Source organism: Microcebus murinus, chromosome X (assembly GCF_040939455.1).
Source record: "Microcebus murinus isolate Inina chromosome X, M.murinus_Inina_mat1.0, whole genome shotgun sequence".
Taxonomy (NCBI): domain Eukaryota; kingdom Metazoa; phylum Chordata; class Mammalia; order Primates; family Cheirogaleidae; genus Microcebus; species Microcebus murinus.
The window spans coordinates 26,261,626-26,286,608 of NC_134136.1; the positions used below are offsets into that span (position 1 = coordinate 26,261,626).

The window sequence follows — 24,983 nt, forward strand, 5'->3', positions numbered from 1 at the left end:
GTTACCTTGAATTTTTAATCATCTATTATTAGCTTCAAAACAAAATTTTGACTTAAGGCATATCCAAAGTTACATCTCATAATAGTAGCAAATTAGATCTATGTGTCCTATATTATATTTAAAAAGAATTAGGCACAGCAAATAGTGACTGAGGTTTTTGAAGTATTGTTTTAGTCGGAGAAATTATTACAGGCATTCAGATAAATAGTGGCTTTTGTGTTGGTATATATTTTATTATTACAGGACATATGTAAGCTCCATTAAGGCAATGCATTTTCTCATTTAAATGATGTGTTTTAAATTAGCCAATTTTTGTATAATAATCTTCAAAAATAATTAGAAATGTAAAGCTGGACATATAGTTATAAAGGTATATAAAATCTAGCAGCAGAGTTTAGGCCCACTAATTACATGGATTTCTTAAGAGAAGGCTAACTTCCTTCCATTTTAAAACATTTTATATACACTTTATTGTATATTCTATATATTTAAAATTAGTCTTGGGAAGAAATGCTTATAAATATGTGTCATTTGAAATATTTTGAGTTACATAAATTAATTTAAATAAATGTCTTGAGCACTTACTAGAGTTTTAATATACTTCTTTCATTATTGTGGGACTATTACTAAAGCAACTATAGCTATAATTAGGGATGTAGATATCCCATTACCATTAAGATGAGGGTAAAAATGCAAGCTCCAATAAATATGGAGGGAAAGTGGTACTTTTCAAAAAGCTTAGGACAAGACTAGCTAATGACTTGTGTAGTTCCAAGTTTCCTTGTATATAAGGGTTGGGGTGTGGGTGGGGGAAGCAAAAGTATCAAGAGATATATCTGTTAACTGATGAATGACAGTGCCTCGGTTTTTTTTAGGAGGACATTCTTCCTGATTTGGCACTCAGAGGATTTTATTTTGTGGTTCTTTAAATGAGAGATATTGAACAACACAGTAGAGCAACTCCTTGATAGTTTTCTATAAAGTACAGAGGATTTCTATGAATGTCCATTTCCTGCATAGGGCCATGATTTAAAAAAAAAAAAAATCAAGGTTATGATGTTTCTACAAAGACCAGGAGTAATAATACTGGTATGCAGCTTTCCAGTAGTCTAACTTGCTACCAAGGTGTGCTTGAGAAATGTGCTTGAGGTTCTCCCCTTGGAGTATCTATCATCTCAGCTGGAGTTTTGATAGAAGCTGGATAGCTGACAATTCACAATTAAGATGCCAGCTAGCACCTGGAGTGCAGGTATTCTGTGTGGTTGATTGAAAGAAGATCCATGTGCACTAGATAACAGTATTTGCTCTATGACCCCAGCTGTTCGACTGGTGGTAGGTAATGGACAGCTAATTTGGGGAGATTTCCCACCTGGTCAGCAAAGCCGTAATTGTATAGCCTCTCACATCAGGCAGTTTAAACCTGAAAATCTTCTGTTGAGATAGAATCTATGAAGGCAGAATATAGAAGACAGCATTATGTTATAGTATACTTTAAAAGACTAAATCAGCTTCAGGTGACGTAGTTTAGTGGCCTCCCATATGAATATAAATCTCAAGCCTTCGGACACCTAGAATCTACCCCCTCCTATTTGTTAGGTCTGTTCTGCAGCTTACAGTATGATTGAAAATACGCAGAACGACTCCAATTCTATCTCTTTTGGAGAATACTGCCCGAGTACTGGGTACTGCTCTGGGTTTTCTGTGTGGTACCGTCCTTCCTTTCATACCAGTTTCCAAGAGAGTTTCCTGGAGATCGTTTCTTAAATTGGTGCATTCAGTATTCATTCATCAAAATGTATTGAAGATTGGAGTGCTGTAGTTAAACAGATTTTTTTAAAAAATTGAGTTATCATAAATTTCCATGTGTGAATTAATATTTGTCAAAGAATAAGAATACCCTGAAATGGATCCAGCACTAAAACTATATTAAGCATTAATGAATTTTCTTTGATGTAGAAAATGCTTAAGAGTTTTATGCTGCCTTTGAGGCTAGCATTACGAGAATTGATTAAAATGACATAATACTTTAAATGTAAGTGATACAAGACATTGAGCTGGGGGTATTCTCTGACCTTATGACATACTTTGTACCTTAAAAACCTTCTCTGTCACTTTATTTGGTCATCATTACTTTCTCCTGGGAATAGAATACAGGATGTGCTGTGTTGAGTTGTTATTATGTGGGCTTTTCATTAATTTTAGTTTCTGCTCTTTTATATTGGTTACAGATTATAATTGTTTACATGTTGAAAGTACGTGTCTTAATTTCTGATGGCCATAGTTTGATTCAAGTATTCACCTTACTGCATTACCCAGCTCTTTCAAATGAGCTTGGAAAATTGGAGTAATACAAGTTAAGAACAGATTGCTATAGAGGAGTTCATTTTGAGAAGCAAGAACAGATTGCATATACAGATTGATTTTTGAAAATTATGTGATGAAATTTCTGAAACATTGATATGAAGGATGGTGGATAAATATGAATTATCAAATAGTACTGTGGAGGTATAAGCACCATGTTGGACACATACTGTGCAGGTATATATAAGCATGATCCTGGGTTTTTTAATCTGTGAACTCATAACAGATGTGAGCTCACATAGTAGTAGTTAACTATTTAAAAAAAAATAATCCTTAGTATATTCTTTGTCTTAGACAGCTCATCTGTCCATTCAAGGTTTTGGGTCTGATCCTTTTGTATGATTTGAAGTCATCTTTGACACTCTTTGTTCATCACATTTGCCCATTTTTTTACTTGTGGTATCTCTTATGTAACCTTTACGTTTCCATTGCTAATACTTTAGTTCAGGTTTCACTCCATTTGGAGACATGAATTGATAGAGGAACTTGACTGGTCTGGCAAAACAAGGTCACTGGGTTTATTGAAAATATAGAGCAATCAAAGAGAATAAGACAATGCACAAAGGGATAATGAAGTCAAGGAAGTTTGTAGTAAGCGACCTTAAAATGGCTGACCACATCATTTATAATGAGTAAAGAAGGAAGTAAGGCTAATTGAGGACCATTATTACCAATTTAAAGACAAGTAGCTTCATTTTTTCAGATGCTTTCTAATACCTGTACAGTATTTCGTGTCAGGCCAAATGTCAACTAATAATTACTACATTTTTTTGAAGTGAATATTTATAATTTGCCTTTCATTGATATATCTACATCCCATAGTAATGAATTGCAGTATGATAGGGCTGTGCTATCTATGGTGAACAAGCAAATATTTTTTTCATTGGTACATGGAAAACAGAAAAAAGGTATATATTTTTGGACATCTCCAAAGTTTTATTTATCTTAAATTTCCCTTACCATGATGATAGAACCCAAATGAATGATTATTATAAAAAGAAAGAAACATATACTTCACTGGTGTTACTTTCACTTCTAAATATATCCCTTGGTGGTATTTTTTATATATTTTAACTTTTATCCAATATTTATTCATAAAAGGAAAATAACTAAACTTGTAGCCACTAATTGATGGTTTCTATGTTAGTTGTTCATAATATAGTTTAATGGAAGGTATGTAAGAATTGAGGAGTGCTGTGTTCTAACCATGGTTTTGCTGTTAAGAAGCTCTATGTCCTAAGACAAGTCACTAAATTTCTTTAGTTTCTTCATCTGTAAAATAAAGTAACTTATTTGATTTGAGTAGCTTTTACACACTGATAAGCTACTCTTATCAGTGTGTGTTCTTTCATGGAGGTTTCTACATGAAGAAAAATCCATGTTGTTAATTTAAATTGTTAGTTGTTTTGACCGTTTCAGTTGAAAAGAAAGGGCTTGTTGTTTTGAAGGAGGCCAAAGTTTTTTCAGCAACTAAGACATTATAAATTTCCAAGTTGTTTAATGTGGGGATATTAAGGATTTTGAATATTCATTGTTCAGTGATTATGTTTTCAGAAATTTTATTAAGGATGGTTATATTAAGATATTTGTATTGGTCAAAGGATGCAAAATTTCAGTTAGTGGGAGGAATAAGTTCAAGAGATACATGTACATCATGATGATGACAGTTAATAACAGTATGCTGCATACTTGAAAATTGCTAAGAGTAGATTTTAAGTGTTCTTACAACAAAAAAATAATAAGTATGTGAGGTAAGGCATATGTTAAATTAGGTTGATTTAGTCATTTCCCAATGTATACATATATCAAAACATCATATACACCTTAAATACATTGTTTTAATTAACCAATTAAAAACATATGGTGAGTGGAAAAAACTAGATAATTAATTGTGGTTAAGAATGCATGTATGTGCACAGAGGTGAACCCATAATCTCCACAGTATCTTTCTCAGTTTCAGGGGGAAAGGATTTTAAAATATTAATATAAAAATCAACAAGAAAAGACTCAAACAATTACCATTACAGATCACATTCTGAGACAAAAAACATTTGGACTTGCTAAAATTTTTTTGATATCCACAATGAAGACCCAAGAAAATGATTCTTTTTAGAGTTGGTTGCAGTTATGTTGTGCTAAAAATATCTGTGAACATTAAATTTCTTTGATCTTTGTCTACGTAGCTATCATACCCTGTAATGAGTCTTTAATTATATATTTTTGGTGCTGCACCTGGTAGGTGAGAAGGACTGTTACATTTCTGTTGTTAAGTCATCAAATAGCAATTACCCTTCAACTCTCCTTACCCTTGTTACTGTGAAAGAAAATTCATTTAACTTCTCTGCTGCCCACCAGAATCAGACAGTGTAACATGCAAATTGGCTTGGGAAAAAAGGATATTCGCGGGTAGTATGTGCTAATGTCTCTCTGTTTTCTTCATTACATTTCAGTAACTTCTTACTTACCTTATTCATGACAGTTAAACTCAGTGTCAGCTCTGTTTAATTTCCAGGGCTTACAGATTAGGAATGTGATTTCTTGGAGTAAGTTCATTTTAACAAAATTCCAATAAACTGAAAGAAATTGGACGTCCTGTGGAGTGTGTGATAGAATTTTAACTGTATTACTTAGCTTAGGAAAATAAACCAATACATTTTTCTTGTGGAAGTTAACATTTTATTATAAGTTTGACTGGTTATATCACTAAGAAGGCAGCTTTAGTAAATGTCCTAACATAATTATATCCACAGTTTCAAACATGTGAAGATGTAAAATATGACTAGCTTTTGCTCGAATATTTGGAATGCTGTTTCCTCTTGCTTCCTCCTATTTACCTTATAATGAAGAGTGTATGTTCATTTTCATTCACGTTTTTGGTAATTTTTTTTTACCACCATTACTATAGGGTAAGACCTGCTATTACAGTTTTCTAAAAATAATTTTTAAAAGCAAGTGGAGAGGGAAATACTTTATTGTCTATCCTGTTGGGCATTTAAACAGATTTGGGCTTCAGCCATTTCTTAGGGTATCTCTAAAGTAATTCATTCAGACAGCTTAAGAAATTGATTTTAATGAATATGGAACTTTTATCCTTTGAGATAGAAATTTTACTTAAGCTATTGCCCTCGAGATTTTTATATGTAATTTGAGCATTTATAGTTTTTTGTAAATATGTAAGGGAAATTTATTTTATATAATATAAGCAATTAGAAAGAGTGTACATTTCCTCCTTTGTAATGGACTCTTAAAAATGTGTGAGTAGCATGAAACAGAGCAAGATCTTTCCAATGAGACTGATGGAGAAAATAAATGCAGTGAGAGAGAAAGATGGAATGTCTTTGGTGTTTTCTAAGGAAACTGTAATCTATCACAACACTGAAGTAAAAACCACTGAAAGGCAGAGCTGGAAAATTGACGCATTCAACCTTTCCATGAATCAGGTGAAATAAACATTCAGTGACTGTCATGCTTCAAAGGCTTATATACAAATGTCTGGAAATGGCAGTATTACATCAAATAGATATTTTATAATTGGTCAGAGATAGTTCATGCATTAATCTACCATGGCGAGTCGTTTCCAAGGACATTCAAATGTGCAACGCTATTGTGTTTACTTTCATGAAGACAAATCTGAGTGGATATATGATTTTACTGGGCTAAGACCAAGTCAGTCATAGCATATACAAATCCATGTTGTTTGAGTTTATTTTTTAAACATTTTTTAATGGAGATATATATATATACTATATATATATATCATATATATATTAACAGTGGAACTATTTATGATGTTGATATAGCTGAATAAATTATCCTTTAAAGCTAAAAATACTAAATTTTTCTTCGCTACTTTTTGGGGATATCAGTCTATGTTCTGAATTATGATACTGTTCTTGTTGAGTTACTTATTGGTTTTAATCTCATGGAGCTCTTTCTTTCCATAAGTGTATATAACTAAGGTTTGGTTTTAGTTGCATTCAAAAACATTACATTGGCAACACTGGTATTAAAAAAAGATTTTTTCCTTTAAGAACAAAAAATACCATTTACAATGATCTTTAAAGTCTCCTCAACCCTTTGAATTAGTTGTTTCATGTGTTATAATTTTACCAAATTTTTTAATTCCTCCAGGGAGCCCTGAGCTATCATTCATTTTATTTGATGTTCCAGTGATTTGGGTTGCAGTATGAGATTACACATGGGAATAGAACACCATTAGAGAGAAATAAAATCCTTTGTACAGAACACATAACCCTCTATAGTAGCCTTTAGCACTGCACAAACAGTGATAAAGGGATGACATGACTAATATTGGACTCTTTCACATGAGACCAATTGTCTTTACAGCTTATGTGGGTCTTAGTGTAGAATTTTCTAATTTTAGCTTGAGCCCTTTTGGAAGATACACATAAAATCCATGCAATCTAATCATAAATAGACATGCAATCACTATGTACTATTATATGTCTGTTGTATATAGTGTACAGAACTCATCTATTCACTAAATCTTTGATTTTAAGTTATATTTAAGGGAAATGTAACTGAATAATTCATAGTCTGAATCTCTAGTTTGTGGGTGAAAAGTTAAGGTTTTGGGAAACTGTGAAACATGGATCTATGAGGAAGTAGAATCTTATTCCCTACATCAGTAGGTACATTTATAGACAGTTCTTTTCATTTGTTTTGCCCTGGAGAGCTTGAGAGGTAAGAATCTTGCTGTCTTTTAGATTTAGGATTAAATGAATCTTCTGATAATTTCATTAAGCATACGATTTTCTTTCCTTTGATCATACTGATATGTATAAGCAGGTCCTTTAAAAATAATGACCTTAGAACTTCTGAAGGCTTGGGGTAGATTTCTGTTTTAAAACTTTAATATATTTTGAGATAATTTTTACTGTCAGTATTATTTGTGAACTATAAATTCTCTCCTCTATCACCATTGTATTTTTGATGTCTATTCTGATGTGAATTGGATAAGCATTAAATATACTCAAAATTACATATATAAAAAATTGAATAGTGACAAGTTAAAGAAAACATTTGAGGTAATATGAGTACCAAATATTAAATTATGAATTCTTATTTATTTTTTTAGAGATGGGGTCTCACTATAGTGTCCAGGCTGGCCTCCCACTCCTGGGCTCAAGCCATCCTCCTGCCCCAGTAGCTGGGATCACAGACATAAGCCACTGAGCTAAAGTCTTATATTTAAATCAACCAGTAGATGACGTCTGAGTCTTCCACATATTTCATAAAAAGAAATACACTTTTTGTTAAGTGATTAAAAATTGTTAATATTATTAAAAAGGATAGACAAAATTCATACTGCATTTTGGAATAGAAGATTCAAAGAGCACTCAAATTTTTGGTTTTAACATCTTAAAAAATATTTTGATACTAGCGTCACTGTGATGTTTTGCATATATTATTTCATTTAATAGTCACAAAGACTTCATGAGTTGTAGGTAATACTCTCATTCCTATTTTGAAGATGAGAAAACAGGCTTAGAGAGTTTAAGTAACTGATCAAAAGTTACACAGCTATAATATGTAGAGATGAGATTGGAACCTAGATCTGTTTTCTTCTAAAGTTTATACATTTAACCATACAGCGATGTGGTGCCACAGCATAGTCCATTGATTAGTGGTGGAATATTTTCTTGACCTTGGAGTAAACTTGAGAAAAGGTCTGTAGTTTTTAACTTCTTGAGCAACATACCAGATGTTAGACTTCCTAGTAGATACAGCCAAGCCTTTTATATATATGGTTGGAAAATACTGTCTTACTGTGGTTCAGACCTCTTATTTCCCATATAATCTTCCTGACTTCCTTTTCAGTCTTCAGATCTAATGTTGTCCTCTTGCTTACTTAAACATTAATTCTCTTGATTGATCTTTCTATTATTTTTATTTGGGTGGTTCGTTTGTTTTACCTTCTCTCCTGACAAGTGACCATAAACTTGGCTGTATAGCATGTCAAGGCAACTCTTTAACTTAGGTAACTTGATATCATAAAATCAGCACTATGTTAATATCTAAAACAGTGAGATTGTGGATCATATAAGCCCATGTAAAAAGTATGTGTAAGTTACATTTTGGCCCTGTTCTTTCTGATAAACTGCTTTACCTAAATCTTGACTGGAAATTTTAGTTGGAGTCTCCAGGTATCTTTCCTTAACCAGTATTTGCTAGATTTCTTAGGAAGTTGAAGATATTAAAAGAAAATAAAAAACATGGATTAAAAAGTACTTATCATATCTAAATGAATGGATTAAGCTATTAAATAATGAAAACATATATTTGTATGTCAAGGTATAGATATATAGATAAAAACTCAGTATAGATCTGTAACACCATTAAATTCTTCTTCATTGAGATATTGGTGGAGCCATTAGCCAGATGTTATAGAAAATTGTGTACTGGTCCTATTTTAGTAATTTCTAAGGATGTGATTAAAATAAACATGGAACTTTGGAGTCAAACATGGGTTTGAGTCCTAGAATTGCTTCTTAGTTGTTGAGTGATGTTTGGGAAGTCATTTAATTACTTTGCTTGTCAATTTGTTTACCTGTAAACAATTTTCTGAATAGCTAAAATTAAAAAGACTGGCAATATCAAGTGCTGACAATGATTTGGAGCAATTGGGACTGTAATACTTTGCTGGAGGAATGCCAAATGGAAGAGCCACTTTGCACAGCAGTTTTTTAAACCATTGAATATACTTTTACCCTAAGACCTAGCTATTACATACCTAGGTATATTCTTAAGAGAAATGAAAACATATGGTTACACAAATATTTACATGTGGATGTTTGTATCAACTTTACTCATAATCATCAAAACCTGGAAACAACTGATATGTTCATCAACTAATGAATGGATAAGCAAATTGTGATATATCTGTACAATAACAAGAAGGGACTACTGATATGTGCAACAAAATGGTTAAATATCATAATATTTATGCTAAGTGGAAGAAGCCAGATACAAAAGGCTACAAAGTATATGATTCCATTTATAGTGATATTCTGGCAAAAGCAAAGCTATAGGAACATAAATTAGATAAGTAGTTGCCATTGTTCTGGAAGTAGGTAAAAGGGATTGACTCCAAAGGGGAAAGAGGGAATACTTTGGGGTGAGGAAACTTTTCTATATCTTGTTTGTATTGGTGGTTATATGACTATACATTTGTCAAAATGATGAATTTTACTGTATGTGAAATCATATGTCAGTACAAAGAAAAGAAAAAAATAAGGTGGTTATGGAAATGATAAAAGATCACTATCTCCTCCAGTTTTTCTTCTGTTTGGTTCTTCATTGTTCTCTGCATCTGCTAGGACTCTCATAAATTTAAGGTGCATGATGAATTTCGATTTCTTATTTCAGGGCTGAGATACTAGATACTTTATCTACTTTATGAGATACTAGATACTTTATCTGTCATGATCTGCAGTCCCTGAGTCAGATTTTAAATCAAGTCATCAACTGGATTCTTATAGTTCTGGATGTTCCAATTAGTACTGAATAACTTAGATCTGGAATTTGCATACTCTGTAAGATATACCAAATTTACCTGCTTCAGCTGGATTCCTTATGTCTGTCCCGTGGCAATGAGGGTGCACAATATGATTGGGAAGGTGTGTAAAGCAGTCTTGAGATGGGTTCACTTCCACTACAGCTTTCAGCTCATCATTATTCGCTTTGGTCTCATTTTCAAGATTAAAGTCACCAGAACTGAACTTCTCTAACCATCGATGTACTGTACGTTCATTAGCCACATCCTTACCAGATACTTCGTTGATATTTCGGACTGTCTGTGCTGCATTGGTTCCACAATGGAACTCATATTCAAAAATAACACAAATTTTTGACTTATCCATGGTTTCACAAAAGTTGCAAAAGATTTGAAAGATAATCACAAGCCAAAATGTGCATTTGAAAGACTGAAGATGTACCTTCATGATAATGATAAAACTTAAAAAAGAAGTGTCAAATTGAAATGTCAGAGATGTCAACTGTCAAACTCAGTACTTAAGGAAATGGGACATTCCATACTTAACCTAATAAATAGTCCCTGTGTCCTCACACTTAAGTTTCATGATTGTATCCTATTTTTTTCCCCAAGGACAATAGTAATTTTCAGTGAATGACATCAAAGTACCATAAACTGCATACTTTGAAACAGTCTAGGATGTGTGAATGACTGATTTCAAGTGAACAAATATAAATCATGCTCTTGTGTCAAATACTTCCCTAGATCAAGAAAGAAGTAGCACTAATAATTTTAATAGTACTAGGTGTAAAGAGAACATGAGTAAAATTTAGAGTTTTAAAAACATTTTAGAAGTGTTGCATTTTAAAGAAATCACAGATTATTTCATCTTCCCAAATGCTAAGGCAGATTATTGAGGGCTATATATATAAATTTGTTCAGAATTCCTAATATGTTAAGGTTGCTGTAGAGTATATTGTGCTATAATGATATCTGCTGATTTTTCTCTATGATAGATTAAATACAGTATATTATACTTAGAGCTGATGTCCCCTTATCCCTCTACCACCACCCCACTGATTATCGAGAGTCTTTAGAGAAAATAGCTCATTGCACTGGATGATTACATGCCTCCATTGAATAGTAGCTTGCTGCAATTATTATTACAATGGCATATTGATTTTTTTTCTCATTTCCATTATGGAAATTAAAGCAGAATTTGTTTATAATGAGCTTCTGTATATATTGTGGATGTGATTGTTTCTCAATATGAGCTATTTTTTTAATATATATTCTTCAGCAATCTGATGTCTCTGATATTTTGTCAGAAATTTAGGTCTCTTCCTGTTGATAAGCTTTACCTTAGGGAGATATGAAATGGATAGTTTGGGGGCTAGAATGGAAATATAGATGCGGTTTAAATATATAGAATATAGATTTTAATTATTGCTTCACAGAAGTCCGCAATATATTGACTTATGTTTATGAAGTTCTTGGGCAGTATGAGAATACTTATTCTCTTAACCATTCAAGCAAGTAAATTTAATTAAAGTTAAATTAGCAAATATTTATTTAATGTTGACATATAAATATTTATTTAGCAAATATATATAAGGTACTTTGCAAAGCACTATGGAAGGTAGAAAGATGAATAAAATATTATAACTGTCTTTACAGAATTTACCGTCCAGAGTGGGTGGGTAAGACGTGTGGGAAGAATCATAACGTCAAGGAATAAGAGATAAAGATTACATGGGGGTTTGAAAGAAAACCTTTTTTTTTTTTTTTTTGGTTGGAGAAGAAAAACATTAATGGCTTAAAACAGCCCACTTGAGACTTGGAGGTTTGGAGAGATGATGTTGGGATTACCTTCTGGGAAGAAAGAATAAATGAGCTAACACAAGGAAGTGCAGGGAGAACTTCAGGAATGGTAATTTACCTGGTTTTATTGGTGCTTGTGCTTTAATGCCTGAGGCTAGAAAGGTAGATTGAGTCTAGGTCAGAACATTGGGCCATTAAGTAGTCAAGGGGAAATATTTGGACAGAAGACTGTGGTTGAAGGCAATTTACTCTGGCATTTGGTAAAATGAATAAAAGACAAAAATGAAGCTGTGGAGACACCATTTGGGAAGCTCCAGGCATATTAAAGGAAAGGTAACTAGGGCTAAACTAGAATATTAGCATAGACACTGAAAAGGAAGAGCAGGAATTTATGGGGGAGTCTTTCTAGAAGTAGAATATTCATGACCGGATGCCAGAAAGTCAAATCAAGCTCCCTGTGATCAGTCTTCCAGCCTGCTAATATATATGGAACTTTATCTCCAGCTAATCTCCCAAGCCTGCTTACTTAACTCCTGCCACATTGGTCTCCTCACAGTTCCTGTAGCGTTCCAATTATACTAGGTAACATCTTAGAACCAAGTTTGTCCTTAATCCTTCTACTGGAAAAATTACTTTCTTCAGGTCTCTGCTCAAATACCACCTTATCAAAGAATCTTTCCCTGATCACACATGGTAGGAGTAGCATCTTGTCGCTCCTTTTATTCTTCTTCCCAGGGTTTATTTTTCATAACTGCATCAAAACACTGACATTTATTATATAGTTATTTCTTTATCATCACTCTCTTTCTTTCTAGACACCCAGCTCCATGAGGGTACAGGCTTAGTTTTGTTGCCTTTTATATCTCTATCACCTAGAACATGCTTGGTACTTAGTAGACATTCAACAAATATTTGTTGAACGAATAAACAAAGTAAATGCAAAGGTGAAAGTGATGGGGGATGGAAAAATTATGCCAGTATTTCAAGTCTGAAGTATTCAAAGAGATAACTATGGAAGAGTGGAGGAGGAGTTGATTTAGGGAAGTAGAGACAGAGGAAGGTAAATTCAGCTTATAAATTGAACCTTAAGTATATGATGCTGGTTAAATAACCAAGGCAGAGCTGTGTAATGAGGCAATCGAAAATGTGGAGAAGACTGGTATTTAGGTAAAGATCACTGAGTTATCTTCATCAAGTCAATACTTAAAGCAATGGGAGTAGAAACAAGAATGATAAGTGATATTAAGACAGACTTATATGATTTGAAAACCATAACTTGATTTTGGATATTTAATATTTTAAATATATAAACTTATTTATACTGTTTTTGTTTATTTATTTCTTAGCTGGGTTAACAACTTTGGCCATGAAGGTCTTGGACTCTTACTGGATGTGCTGGAAAAACTTCTGGACAAAAAACAGTAAGAATAAACATTAAGAATAAAATCACCAAAGGGGAAATTTTTAGGTACAACATAATATGTTTTTTTCTTTTACTTAGGCAAGAAAATATCGACAAGAAGAATCAGTATAAACTTATTCAGTGCCTCAAAGCATTTATGAATAATAAGGTAAGTAGTATTTATTTCTGCCTTTGTCATAAAAGGTGAGAACTTGCCTTACAGTATGAAAATATGAAACAGACAAAATAGTGGGTGTTTATCCAGTTTACGAAAGAGTCTTTATGATCCAAATAATAAATTTCATTTAAATATTATTTATAATATACTTTGCTTCACAAATATTTTTGGTGGGTTTTTTGCAGTTATGCAAATGTATTAGTCTTATTCACACTTTAGGTATTATATGGGATTCTGTGAATTTTTAAACAATGATTTTTCTTTTAAAAATAGTTTGTGCTCAGGTTATGAAATTATAGTAATTTTTTCTATAAACTATTTTTTGTTACTGTCTTAGAAATGATCTGCTATATACCTAGGGATAAAATACCATTGACTAATTTACTTAATTACATAATTCTCTTGACATGGTGTTTTATAATAATAATCTCAAAATATTTAGTAGAAATAAATACCACAATAACCAGAAGTTTGCCAAGTGTGAAATATAGCTATTAATAACCAATGCAGTAAGATTGTGTGTTAAAGTAATCTGCAGTCTTTATTAAGCATATGGAATTATATGTAAAAATTCACGTATTCTATTCACACGTATCAGCAAAGAATATCATCAACATGTGCAATGGTTGCTTGCTTGTGGACATAAGACTCCCGCATAGAATATTCTGGTAGTGCTGTCTGGAATTTTCCTACAGAAACACTCCCATCAGTACAATAATAGTATAGAATTTCTCAACTTCTGTGCTCTTAGTCTTTGGCTACAAAATTATGCAGAATCTGTTGCCTTATAGGAAAGTACTTAATGAACATTGCTTCTCCGCAGCTCAACATGGGTCTTTTTCTTCAACTGAGGGAAACAGTGACATAATGGAAAGAGAACAGTACTAGAAATCAGGAGATACAGTTCATGCTTTGCCACTAATAAGCTGAGTGACCTTTGGAAAATTACTTGACTTTTCTGGTTATCAGTCCCCTCATCTGTAAATTTAGCTATGGGATCCTTTGTTCTAAATTCTTTTTGACTTGTGTTGTCAACTATCACAGCTGTTCAGGATGCTAAGTAATTGTAATCAGAATAGTCACTGGAGAAAGTTATATTAGTGAGATTTCCTATAAAACCTCTTTCACAGGAGATACTTTAATATGTCAACACATAGTTTCTTAAGTGTTTGGCAGTTTTGAAGAGCGTGATGATTTGACTTAGGTTATTCTAAATTAAGGGTGAGTTTTAGGTCATATTAATGTCTTATAAATAGCTGCTCAGAACATGAATAAATAGATCTTTTATAGACATGTGGAACAATAGGCATAAAATATGCATTTCAAATAGAAAATAAACAGTTATTTATCTATTTCAGGTTGGAATAAATTGTCCAAATCAAGGAATCAAACTTTCATTTGAAATGACTTACAAATCAAATATTTTTGGCCCCATGGAATTTAGAGATTACCTACTTCAAAAACTCTTTTCACTTATCCAGTGCATATAATAATAGGATTGTAAAAAGCAACCCATTGTTTCTTAACTTCCATTACTTTAATATTGCTCTGATGTTTGGATCAGTAGTTTTCCAAATACATTTCTCATGTCTTCGTTTTTATTTTCAGTATGCCCCTACATATTAAAAATTACTTTTAAACATTAAATAAAACTTTGAAACGTTAAATGATTTCACTCTCAGTCTAACTGATTCTTGAAGTTGTAATTTTAAGTTTGGTAATTGCATGGCAATCATCCATCTCTCAGTTTTACAAATGTGTTTTTCACTTACATTCCTTACTTTTTATTATCTACTGGCCACCTCTATACATATTTACCTCTTTTGTTTTCTTTGCTTCTTTCCTATCTTGTCTCATTTTCTTTTGCTTTTTTTTTTGGTGTTATCTTATCTCCACATATTTTCTAACTTATTATGACCTATGGTAAAGTCACATTTAAGAGCTTTAGCTGTGTTCCCCATCTGCCCCTCCAAATTCTTTTACAAGTTAAATTGGGAAGCATGGAACTATTCATATGTTTGGTACTTATGTAAAGGTCAGCTTGTAATGGACATTTTGCTTTTATGAAATGTTGTCAGATTTCACTATTAGACTATGAAACAAAGCAAACATATTTTATAAGAAATCTGAGAAATACTCTGTGGAACCAAGATCAATGAAAATATTGCCCTCTTAATGTAATGGAAACCCAAGTTTTAGGCTTTATTTAGCATTTCTTTATTTATTTACTAGAATTTGCACATGCATATGTGTGCATGCACACACATATTCATGCCTAGAAAATAAAATGGTATTTTCTCCGCCTATTGACTTGTCACCCTTAATAAAACCCAGGTGCCATTTCTTTGTGTTCATAGCTTTTGTAATGCAGCACAGCTGCCTGAAATGGGGAGCATAGGAGCGAGAAGTTATGGGAAAATCCATAACAAGGTTTATTGCTGCTTTAAGTGGAATATAGTATACACAAGAATTTTTTTTAAATATTTTCCCCTATTTGTTCACCTTAATTTTCTATACAAACATATTGGACAATTTAACCATGAATTCCAGGCATCTCCAGGGAGACCCAATGACATAGAATTACTTTAGAAAATCATATCAGTATGTGCTTTACATGTTCTTTGTTGAAGAAATACTGATTGTTCCCATATTTTTAGGGCAGTATAATGGAGATCATATTTGATTAAGGGGAAAAAACTCCAAGATGCAGTCATTTCAAGTAAAAAACAAAGGCAATTATTTAATAACTGCATTTGATGACCATTCATATAATTAGGTAGAACCTCATTGTGGAGGTATGGGTGTTTGGAAGGTCATTGTAAATTGCTTTTTAAAATTAAAGCTATGTTTTACAGACATTTTGAATGGAGGCTTTTTTTTTACTTTCTCTCTTTAGTTTGGATTGCAAAGGATTCTAGGAGATGAAAGAAGCCTTTTACTATTGGCAAGAGCAATTGACCCCAAACAACCCAACATGATGACTGAAATAGTAAAAATACTTTCTGCTATTTGCATTGTTGGAGAAGAGAACATGTAAGTATTGCTATATTGTTATATCTGCTGCACGGGAAATGACACTTGAGAAATTAATAAGTCCTATTTTTATTCTGTTTTTTATGGATAACTTGCATGAAAACAAAATTAGATTTTAGAAAATTTTGATTAACATTTTCATCCTATCTATTTATATTTTGGCTTTTTTGTTGATATTCTGAAAACTGGGTTTAAACAGAATCTTAATGGGAAATTGTTCAAAGTTGGATTCAAAGTGAGTCAATAGATTTTTGTTTTGTTGAATGTAAAGCAATTGTTAGAAAAGTGGGCAAAAGTCAAAGAGTTATTTTGGCAAATGCACACATGTGCACACACACGGCTACACATCATACAATTTGGCTTCTTTAACTATTTGAATTGACTGAAGGCCTTTAGTTTATACTATTTTATATTATTATTTTACAATAGCATTTTGCTTCATCTGCCTATGGTAAATGCAAAGATGAAGTAATTATTTGTAGGGTGAAATAAACTAACTTGTTAAAAAGAAAGAAAAAAGGTTGTTGCTAATTATTCAGAGTGTATATATGTGCCAAATTCAGCAAGTTGTTGTGGAACATGCATAAGGTCATATCTTAGGGAAATAATATTGAATAAGAAGCAAAATTTCAAATTGTATATCATTAATAAGTTCAATTTGTAAGAAACCATTGTGATAAAAAATGAAATATGTTCTAAGGACATGAACTAAAATATTTCTTTGGAATACTTTGTCTGCCAGTAATAATTTCAGTTTGAATCAGGCCAGGGCCATCTGAAAATTTAATAATGTTCTAATATATTGACTTTCTCCTAACTTAAAATAAAATGAGATGTTGTTTAGTGTTAGTGACTATACTTAGAAACCGAAAGACAAACACTAAATGAAAATATCGTCATATAGCGTTCAGTCTTATCCCAATGAGAACAAACTGAGAATGAGATAACATATACGAAAGTAAGGTTTTGTAAGCTTTTATAGAAAAATCAATTTATATATGAGTAAGAAATTTTTTTAGTCAATTAGATTTTCAATACTTAATTCATAAAACACAGTCTAGCCTGGGAAAATTGTTGTGATTTAATTACAATTTCAGATATCATTTGATAAAAATAATATGCATAGAGGTAATTTGATTTAGATATTTGTATGTACTTATCAGTATTTTTGTTCAGGTACATAAGTTTCTTGTGCTAGATCATCATAGATTCTTCTTTAATTAAATGGACTTTCTCTGTTACATATTTTTTTCTTATTCCATTATCAAAAAATGTTGAAGTTTTAGGTCATTTATCAAATATTCACTCTTTCCAGCAATTTATTATAAAATTAGTCTGTTTATACTCAAATTGTTAATGATTATAGGTGCCATATTATGTTTAAGTGATATTAATATGTTAATACAGGAAATATCAAAACCTAAAGATTTAAATTTTAGTGTTTATCAGTTAAGTATTCTTTTCAAAATGTCACCCAGAAACATTATTTTAAAGGTTTTTTAAATTGAATTTTCATTTGATGCCCTAAAATTATTTAAAGCTATTGATATTTGACTTATAGAACTATGTGGATAGGAACACAATTCTTGTAATGGTCTTTCAGTTAGACAGGAGGAATAAGTTCAGAGAGCTATTGTACAGAATGGTGACTGTCGTTAGTAACAATATATTGTATACTTGAAAACTCCTGAGAGAGTAGATTTTAAGTGTTCTCAGCACGGAAAAGTATGTACCATGTTGCAGTTGGTTTCTAAAAAAGACAGTATAAAAGTATGTGAGGTCATTTGTATGTTAATTAGTTTGATTTAGCCAGTTCATTATGTATACATAGTTTAAAACATATGCAATTTTTATTTGTCTATTAAGAATAATAATTTAAGAAATATAAACATCAACCACCTGAAGAAAAAACAACAGGTAAGACTGAAAGGAATAACCCATGCACATAATATATGTGTAAGAAATATTTCTCATTTATTTCTTCTTTTGTGTGTCTCTACAGTCTAGATAAACTTTTAGGGGCTATAACTACAGCAGCAGAAAGAAATAATAGGGAGCGATTTTCACCAATTGTGGAAGGATTAGAAAATCATGAAGCTTTGCAATTACAGGTGAGTTCATTTTGTCTTAAATTGCTTATAGAGTTAATTTAGAGTACTCCTTTTGTTTGACAACTCCATTTTAACTGGCATTTATATCGTATGGAATGTAAAAATCAAATTCTTCCTGTTGCTAGAAGTTTTGTTTGTGAGAATAACTATTTGTTTAAAATTGTGAAAAATGCTTGAATTATTATAAATATGAGTTATGATTGTCATTGATGTTTGAGTAGGAATTTAGTAATTAATGTAATAGATCAGGGAAATTGAAACCTTAGCAATAATTGGGGCAATAGGGCAAGCAATTCAGCCAATGCCATTATCCTAACAAGTTTTAATGAAGTCTGTGAGCTTGTAGAAATTTAAGAAAATTAAACACATCTCATTTTATGCCATTCAGATAACATTCAAAGGTCTGACTCACCAGAATAGAGGGGATTGAATTGCAACTCTTAGGTCAGTGTCCATCTGATAACCCTATGTAGACATAGCCTGTATGTCTTCTTTAGAAAATGACAAAACTCACTTTTTTTCTTAGTTGATTTTAGGAAATGAGTCATTTTATGAACAATAACTTTGTTCCCGAGGAATGAGAACTTATATTTATTTGCCATATTTATAGTATGAGGTTCTGGACTAAGCATATTAATTTGCATGTGTTATTTGATTTAATTCTCAAAACCCAGCTATGATGTAGATATTACTGTATTATCATCTCCATTTTGCTTATATGACAAATAAGCTAAGTGAGATTAAATAACTCCTCTAAGGTGACAGAATTTGATGCTAAGTTTTTTGATCTCTCGTGCTTATGTCTTTATTTTAGACAGTATATACCATTTAATGTAGCACGGAAAGCTCTCTCTAAAATATTTTTTAAGCTCTTGTATTGTTCCACAAAGAGAACATGGTTCCACATTTAATTTTATCAAGTTCTTTAGTAGTGTTTAAATATTAACATTTCTTATCTGATGTGAAACAAGCACAATTTTTTCCTTTTTTATTGTATTATGAAGTATTAGTATCTTTTTTCACCAGAGTTTGAAACTGCATCAGATAGATGAATTGGCTTGTCTAAAAATAAGCTGTGATGTTACAAAACTATAATACCTCTCCAAATGTTTGAGGATCTTTGTTAATTACTACTTCCACTCCACCTATAATGAGCATTTTGAACTAACTTTTATCATGTGCCTTTCATGTCAAATGTGTTATATATTTTTTTGAATTAGGATATTTCTTTCCAGTGTTTTCTTTTTTATAATACAGTTGTTATAAAATTTAATTTTTTTTTAATAGGCAGATTCTCACTCTGTTGCCCAGGCTAGAGTGCCATGGCATCAGCCTAGCTCACGGCAACCTCAAATTCCTGGGCTTAAGCAATCCTTCTGTCTAAGCTTCCCAAGTAGCTGGTACTACAGGCATGCGCCACCATGCCTGGCTAATTTTTTCTATCTATTTTTAGCTGGCCAATTAATTTCTTCCTATTTTTTAGTAAAGACGGGGGTCTCGCTCTTGCTCAGGCTGGCTTCGAACTCCTGACCTTGATCGATCCTCCGGCCTCGGCTTCCCAGAGTGCTAGGATTACATGTGTAAACCACCGTGCCTGGCCATAAAATTTAATCTTAATAAAGATTCAACACTGTCTTTTTTAGATGACTTCTTGAAAATTTTGTTCTTGTTCCTATGGTTGGACTTACCTAACTAAATTTCATTGGCTTTTAGATATATGTATAAATTTGACTTCTCTTGCAAATTTTGTTTAGGAGGAATTAAATATTTTATTTATATTCAAAGCTTTCATTATGTTTTATACTTAGTTTGTCGTATTTGTGCCAAGTATATTTATATTTTTTAAAAAATCTTCTTTAAATGAATTTTTAGCCACAACTCTGTGAGTTATGTATCATTATTGCCAGCTTTCTGATCAGGGAATTATTGATTTGCTTGAAGGCTGAGTAACCTGCTCAAAATTGCACAGCTGTTAAGTGGAAGAGCTATGATTTGAACCCAGGTCTTTGTGATGTCAGTATTTGTATACTGCATTGTCTGTCCTTTAAAGTGACACCTCTGCCAAAAAGTAGTTCACCCCAGACAATGGAGTAGAATTGACATTTGCCAACCTGAAGTAAGCTGGACAGAATGGAATGATGAAGTGGCAAGTTGTGAACATGTAACTTATGGAAGAAACATTGACATGATTCTAAGTATTCAAGAAATTGTTGAATACTGATCATAGATGCAAATATGCAACCTACAATTTGAAATTTCATGTTTTAATGAACTACAAAAATTAGTAATTTGTTATATACAGAGGCTAGTACTCTTACATGAATTGTGAAGTGGGTTTGTTTATTTGGACTATTTAATGTGAATGAAAAACATATCCTCTAAGAATTCAAAAAGATATTCGGAATACAGGAATGAAAAACAAAAGTTCAAATCTGTTGTTTAAAAAATATAATTAGTGCTGTATTTTAACAGAATTAGTTTTCTATTTCTGTAGTATCCTGAGACTTCTCAAAATGTTATTATAGTCTAAGGAAGTAATTTTGTTAAAATACAGAACTAATTATATTTTTAAATAACTACTATATACCTTTTTTTCTTTTTTTTATTTTAAAACAGGTTATTAACTTCTCACAGATATTTTTCTAGTTCACCTTTAAAGTGAAATTTTGTACTCGTGATAGCATTTTCATTATCTTCAGTAGTTCAAGAAATAGGTGGATGATAAATCATATATGTTCATATGCTCTCTCTTCATTGACTTTCCTTCAGCTTAGGAGCATTCTTCAGTCTCCTCCACGCTACAGCACCTTCTTTTGATCTGAGTTACACTTCTAACTCACCTCTCATCTCCCTTTTTCATTTTATAGTCCATGTCTCTAAAAGAATAATCCATACTTGTTTTCTGTTTTATAAATTACCTTTTGCAAGTCAGTTTTGTCAGAGTTCTCAAAAAGGTCTACAGTAATCCTCTAATTTCAAAATTCAATGACCTCTTTCCAATCCTGATCACTTGGTACTATTGATCGTCATCCTCCTTGAAAGTTTTACTTCCCTTGGCTTTCTATGCGCCATTCTCTCCTTACTCTCTGACTACCTCTAACTCTTCTTTCTCTGTCTTTTTAATGTATTTCTCCTCTTGTTATTTCCCAGGTATTTTGTTCCCTATGTTCTATCTTTGGTTCTTTTCTCTTATCATTTTATGTACACACATCCATATATAATGTGCATATATACACTTACATTATAAACAGTCGTAGACATACATATATATATATATATATTTATTTTATTTTCTCCATGAATGTTCTCAATTCCTCTCTAGCTTTAATAACCAACCGTGTTTGAATGTTTCTCGAGATTTATATGTCTAACCCATACCTCTCTCTCTATTCAATCCTACATGTCCGCCTAACTAGATATCTTATAGGCATCATAAAAATAAGATATTAAAGTAGTATTTATAAGCCATATGCCAGGAAATGTTTTAAATACTTTACATACGTTATCTCATATAAACTTCACAGCACTTCTATGAGGTAGTATTAGGTCATTAAATATGAAATGTCTGATTTCAAATCAAAAGTTTAGTTTATTATATCTCAAACAAGAAGCAGTACAATAAATCAAAGTATGCGCCTAAACTGTCAACACAACTTTGCCATTTTAGCTGTAGCTTGCTTATGCCAGCAGCAAAGAAGCCTGGAGAGTGAGAGGTGATGAAATTCTGAAAGGCATTTTTCACAGCTTATAGAGAATTGAATATTTTTCCTTATAAAAAGTGGTCCAAAGCCTTGAAGAAGTGGTAGTCAGTTGGTGCAAGGTCTGGTGAATATGGGAGATGATAGACAGTTTCCAAGTCCAGCTTCTGTAGTTTGAGCAGCATTGTTTTTTGCAGCAAGTGGTCTTGCAAGAGGATTGGCCTGTCTCTGTTGACCACTCTTGGCTGCTTAATCACAAGCATCCTCATCATTTCATCCAACTGGTTTCAGTAGACATCTGCTATAATCAATTGACCAGGTTTCATGAAGCTGTAGCGAATAATACCAGTGTTCGACCACCAAACAAACACCATTAGGTTTTTCTGATGAATATTCCATTTTGGACTCTGTTTTGGCACTTCATCTCTATCCAACCATTGTGCCAAACACTTGCAATTGTCAGAAAGAATCCGTTTTCATCGCACGTAACAATATGGTGTAGAAATGCTTGTCCTTTATGTCATGACAACAAAGAAAGGCAAACTTTGAGATGATTTCTCTTCTGATGCTTGTTTAATTCATGCAATACCCATCCATCCGGCTTCATTACCCTGCCCATTTGTTTCAAATGATCCAATATTGTTGGAATAGTAACGTCAAACCTTGCTGCTAATTCACACAGAGGTTGAGGTGGATTCGCTTCCACTACAGCTTTTAGCTCATCATTATCCACCTTGGTCTCCGGTCGCCCCCATGCCTCATTTTTAAGATTAAAATCACCAGAATTGAACTTCTCTAACCGTCAATGTACTCTGCGTTCATTAGCCACATCCTTCCCAAACACTTCGTTGATACTTCAAGCTGTCTGCGCTGCATTGGTTCCATGATGGAACTCATTAAAAAATAACATGAATTTTTGACTGATGGTTTTACAAAAATTTCTATTAAAAAAATTGAAAGATAATCACAAGCCAAAATATGCATTTGAAAGAATGAAGATGTACCTCCACAATAAAGTAAAAATAAACAAGAAGTATCAAAATGAAATATCAGAGATATCTACTGTCAAACTTAGTACTTAAGGAAATCAGACATTTCATACTTAATAACCTAATAGTATCACCATTTTATAGATGAGCAAAGTGAGGCTCATAGAGGTTAAATAACTTTCCTGGGGTCACAGTGTGTGAATAGAAGGCAAAGAAAGCCCAGATTAGACACCAGGAGTCTGGCTCTAGCACATATTCTTTAACTACCGTACTGTATCTCCTCTTACATTAAAACTGAGCTCATAATCTCTTCCCCTTAACCTGATTTCTCCCAAAGAAGTCTACTCTTCTTTCTGTGTTTCCCCACTTTAGATTATAGAGATACCATGTTTTACTGAAACTTTAATTTTACTCAAGACTTCATTCTTCTCTATCTCTTATCTTCAGTCATCAAATCTTATCACAAAGCATAGACTGTGAATCTAATCCATTTTCCCTACCTCCATTGCCTTTATCTTCTCCCACCAATATTATTTTAACAGTTTCCTAATTAGTACTCCACACTGATATTTTCTTCCTCTCTAGACAAATGTTCTACACTGTTGTCAGTTATCCTTAAAAAATAAATCTAATTCTAACATATTAGCATTCCTAAAAACCTAATTGCTAACTTGATAAAGGTGAAAAGCCTAATTGTGACATATGACCTTTTTCAATGTGGCCCTAATTTAACATTCTGGACATCAAGCCTGTCATTCTCCCAAATGTACCATATGTTTTAGCCATATTAAACTTGGTGTTTCTCAAATACAGTATAGACTTTTAAATACTCTCAAGCATTTTATCATGTAGACTACATTGCCTTAAATACTTACCATTGCCTACCCATATCTCTTTCCTCCTAGTAAGGTTTAATGAGAACACAAAGGGAGGCAAATTTTGGTGTGTCTTGCGTAAGTCTTGGAAGGCTTCAGTGATGAGGTGATATATTCACTGTGCCTTGAAGAATAAGGAATAATTTTTCAGAAATTATCTTTGTTGATAGAGAAAGCAGTACTATGGTAGGGTAGAAGGGGAGAAGGGCTTCTAGTAGGTAAAATAGAGGTCAGAACAGTCTGCCAATCACTTCATAAAAGAAGATAGAATGAGGTAATACCAACATCTAGTTCAAACTAATTTCTTTGTAGCCAAGGAGGAAAACCTATGATCATTAATAATTGTTTTTCAAAAGAGAAAGTGGTATAGTTAACATACAATATTGTATTGTCAAAACAGCCACAGTCTTCATAGGCTGCTATTAGTCTGAAAGATGCCACGTCTTTATAGTATTTCAGGATCTATATAGAAAAGTATGCTAGCATGAGTTCATACATTTTAAAACCGTTTTCTAAGATTCTGAAAAAAATAGATTTGTGCATGTTGTAATTAGATATGGTGCACAAAAACAGAGCAATAAATCTACCCTTTCCTGATATGTAATGGCTTCACTTATCTAGACCTCACCTATTTAATAGATTTATCCTCTGGAATATAACTGAGAACCATAAAAGAAATAAAAATGAAATAAAACAATCTGAGCAGCCTAAAAAAATGTTACCCAATCCATCAAGTAAGCCTCATGGTGAGAAAAACCTTTTGGCCTTTAATCAGAGTCTGTTTATTCTCATTTTTTATGTTATCTTAATCAACCGGATTATCTGCTTTGTATCCACAGCAAACTAGAAATGTAGGTTGGAAGGTTGGGAGAAGGTTTATTAGAGACTGGTGTACTGAGATCATCAAAAAGTGACAACTGACATACTGACAGCAAGGGAGGAGTAAATAGAAACATAATAAAAGACTGACACTGGAATGCAAACAATGATAACATTTGGTTTTATTTAGTGCCAGAGCAA

At 32.5% G+C, this 24,983-nt stretch overlaps 1 protein-coding gene across 3 annotated transcripts in view; it reads left to right on the forward strand.

Annotated features, from left to right (window-relative positions):
* DIAPH2 (diaphanous related formin 2) overlaps positions 1-24,983 on the forward strand; it is an 824,298-nt gene that overhangs the window by 186,578 nt on the left and 612,737 nt on the right. For all 3 annotated transcript variants that reach the window (XM_075999380.1, XM_075999381.1, XM_020285092.2), the window contains 4 exons: positions 13,024-13,098; positions 13,179-13,248; positions 16,154-16,290; positions 18,293-18,401. In XM_075999380.1, the coding sequence (XP_075855495.1) occupies positions 13,024-13,098; positions 13,179-13,248; positions 16,154-16,290; positions 18,293-18,401 (391 nt within the window). The remainder of the gene's footprint in view (positions 1-13,023; positions 13,099-13,178; positions 13,249-16,153; positions 16,291-18,292; positions 18,402-24,983) is intronic.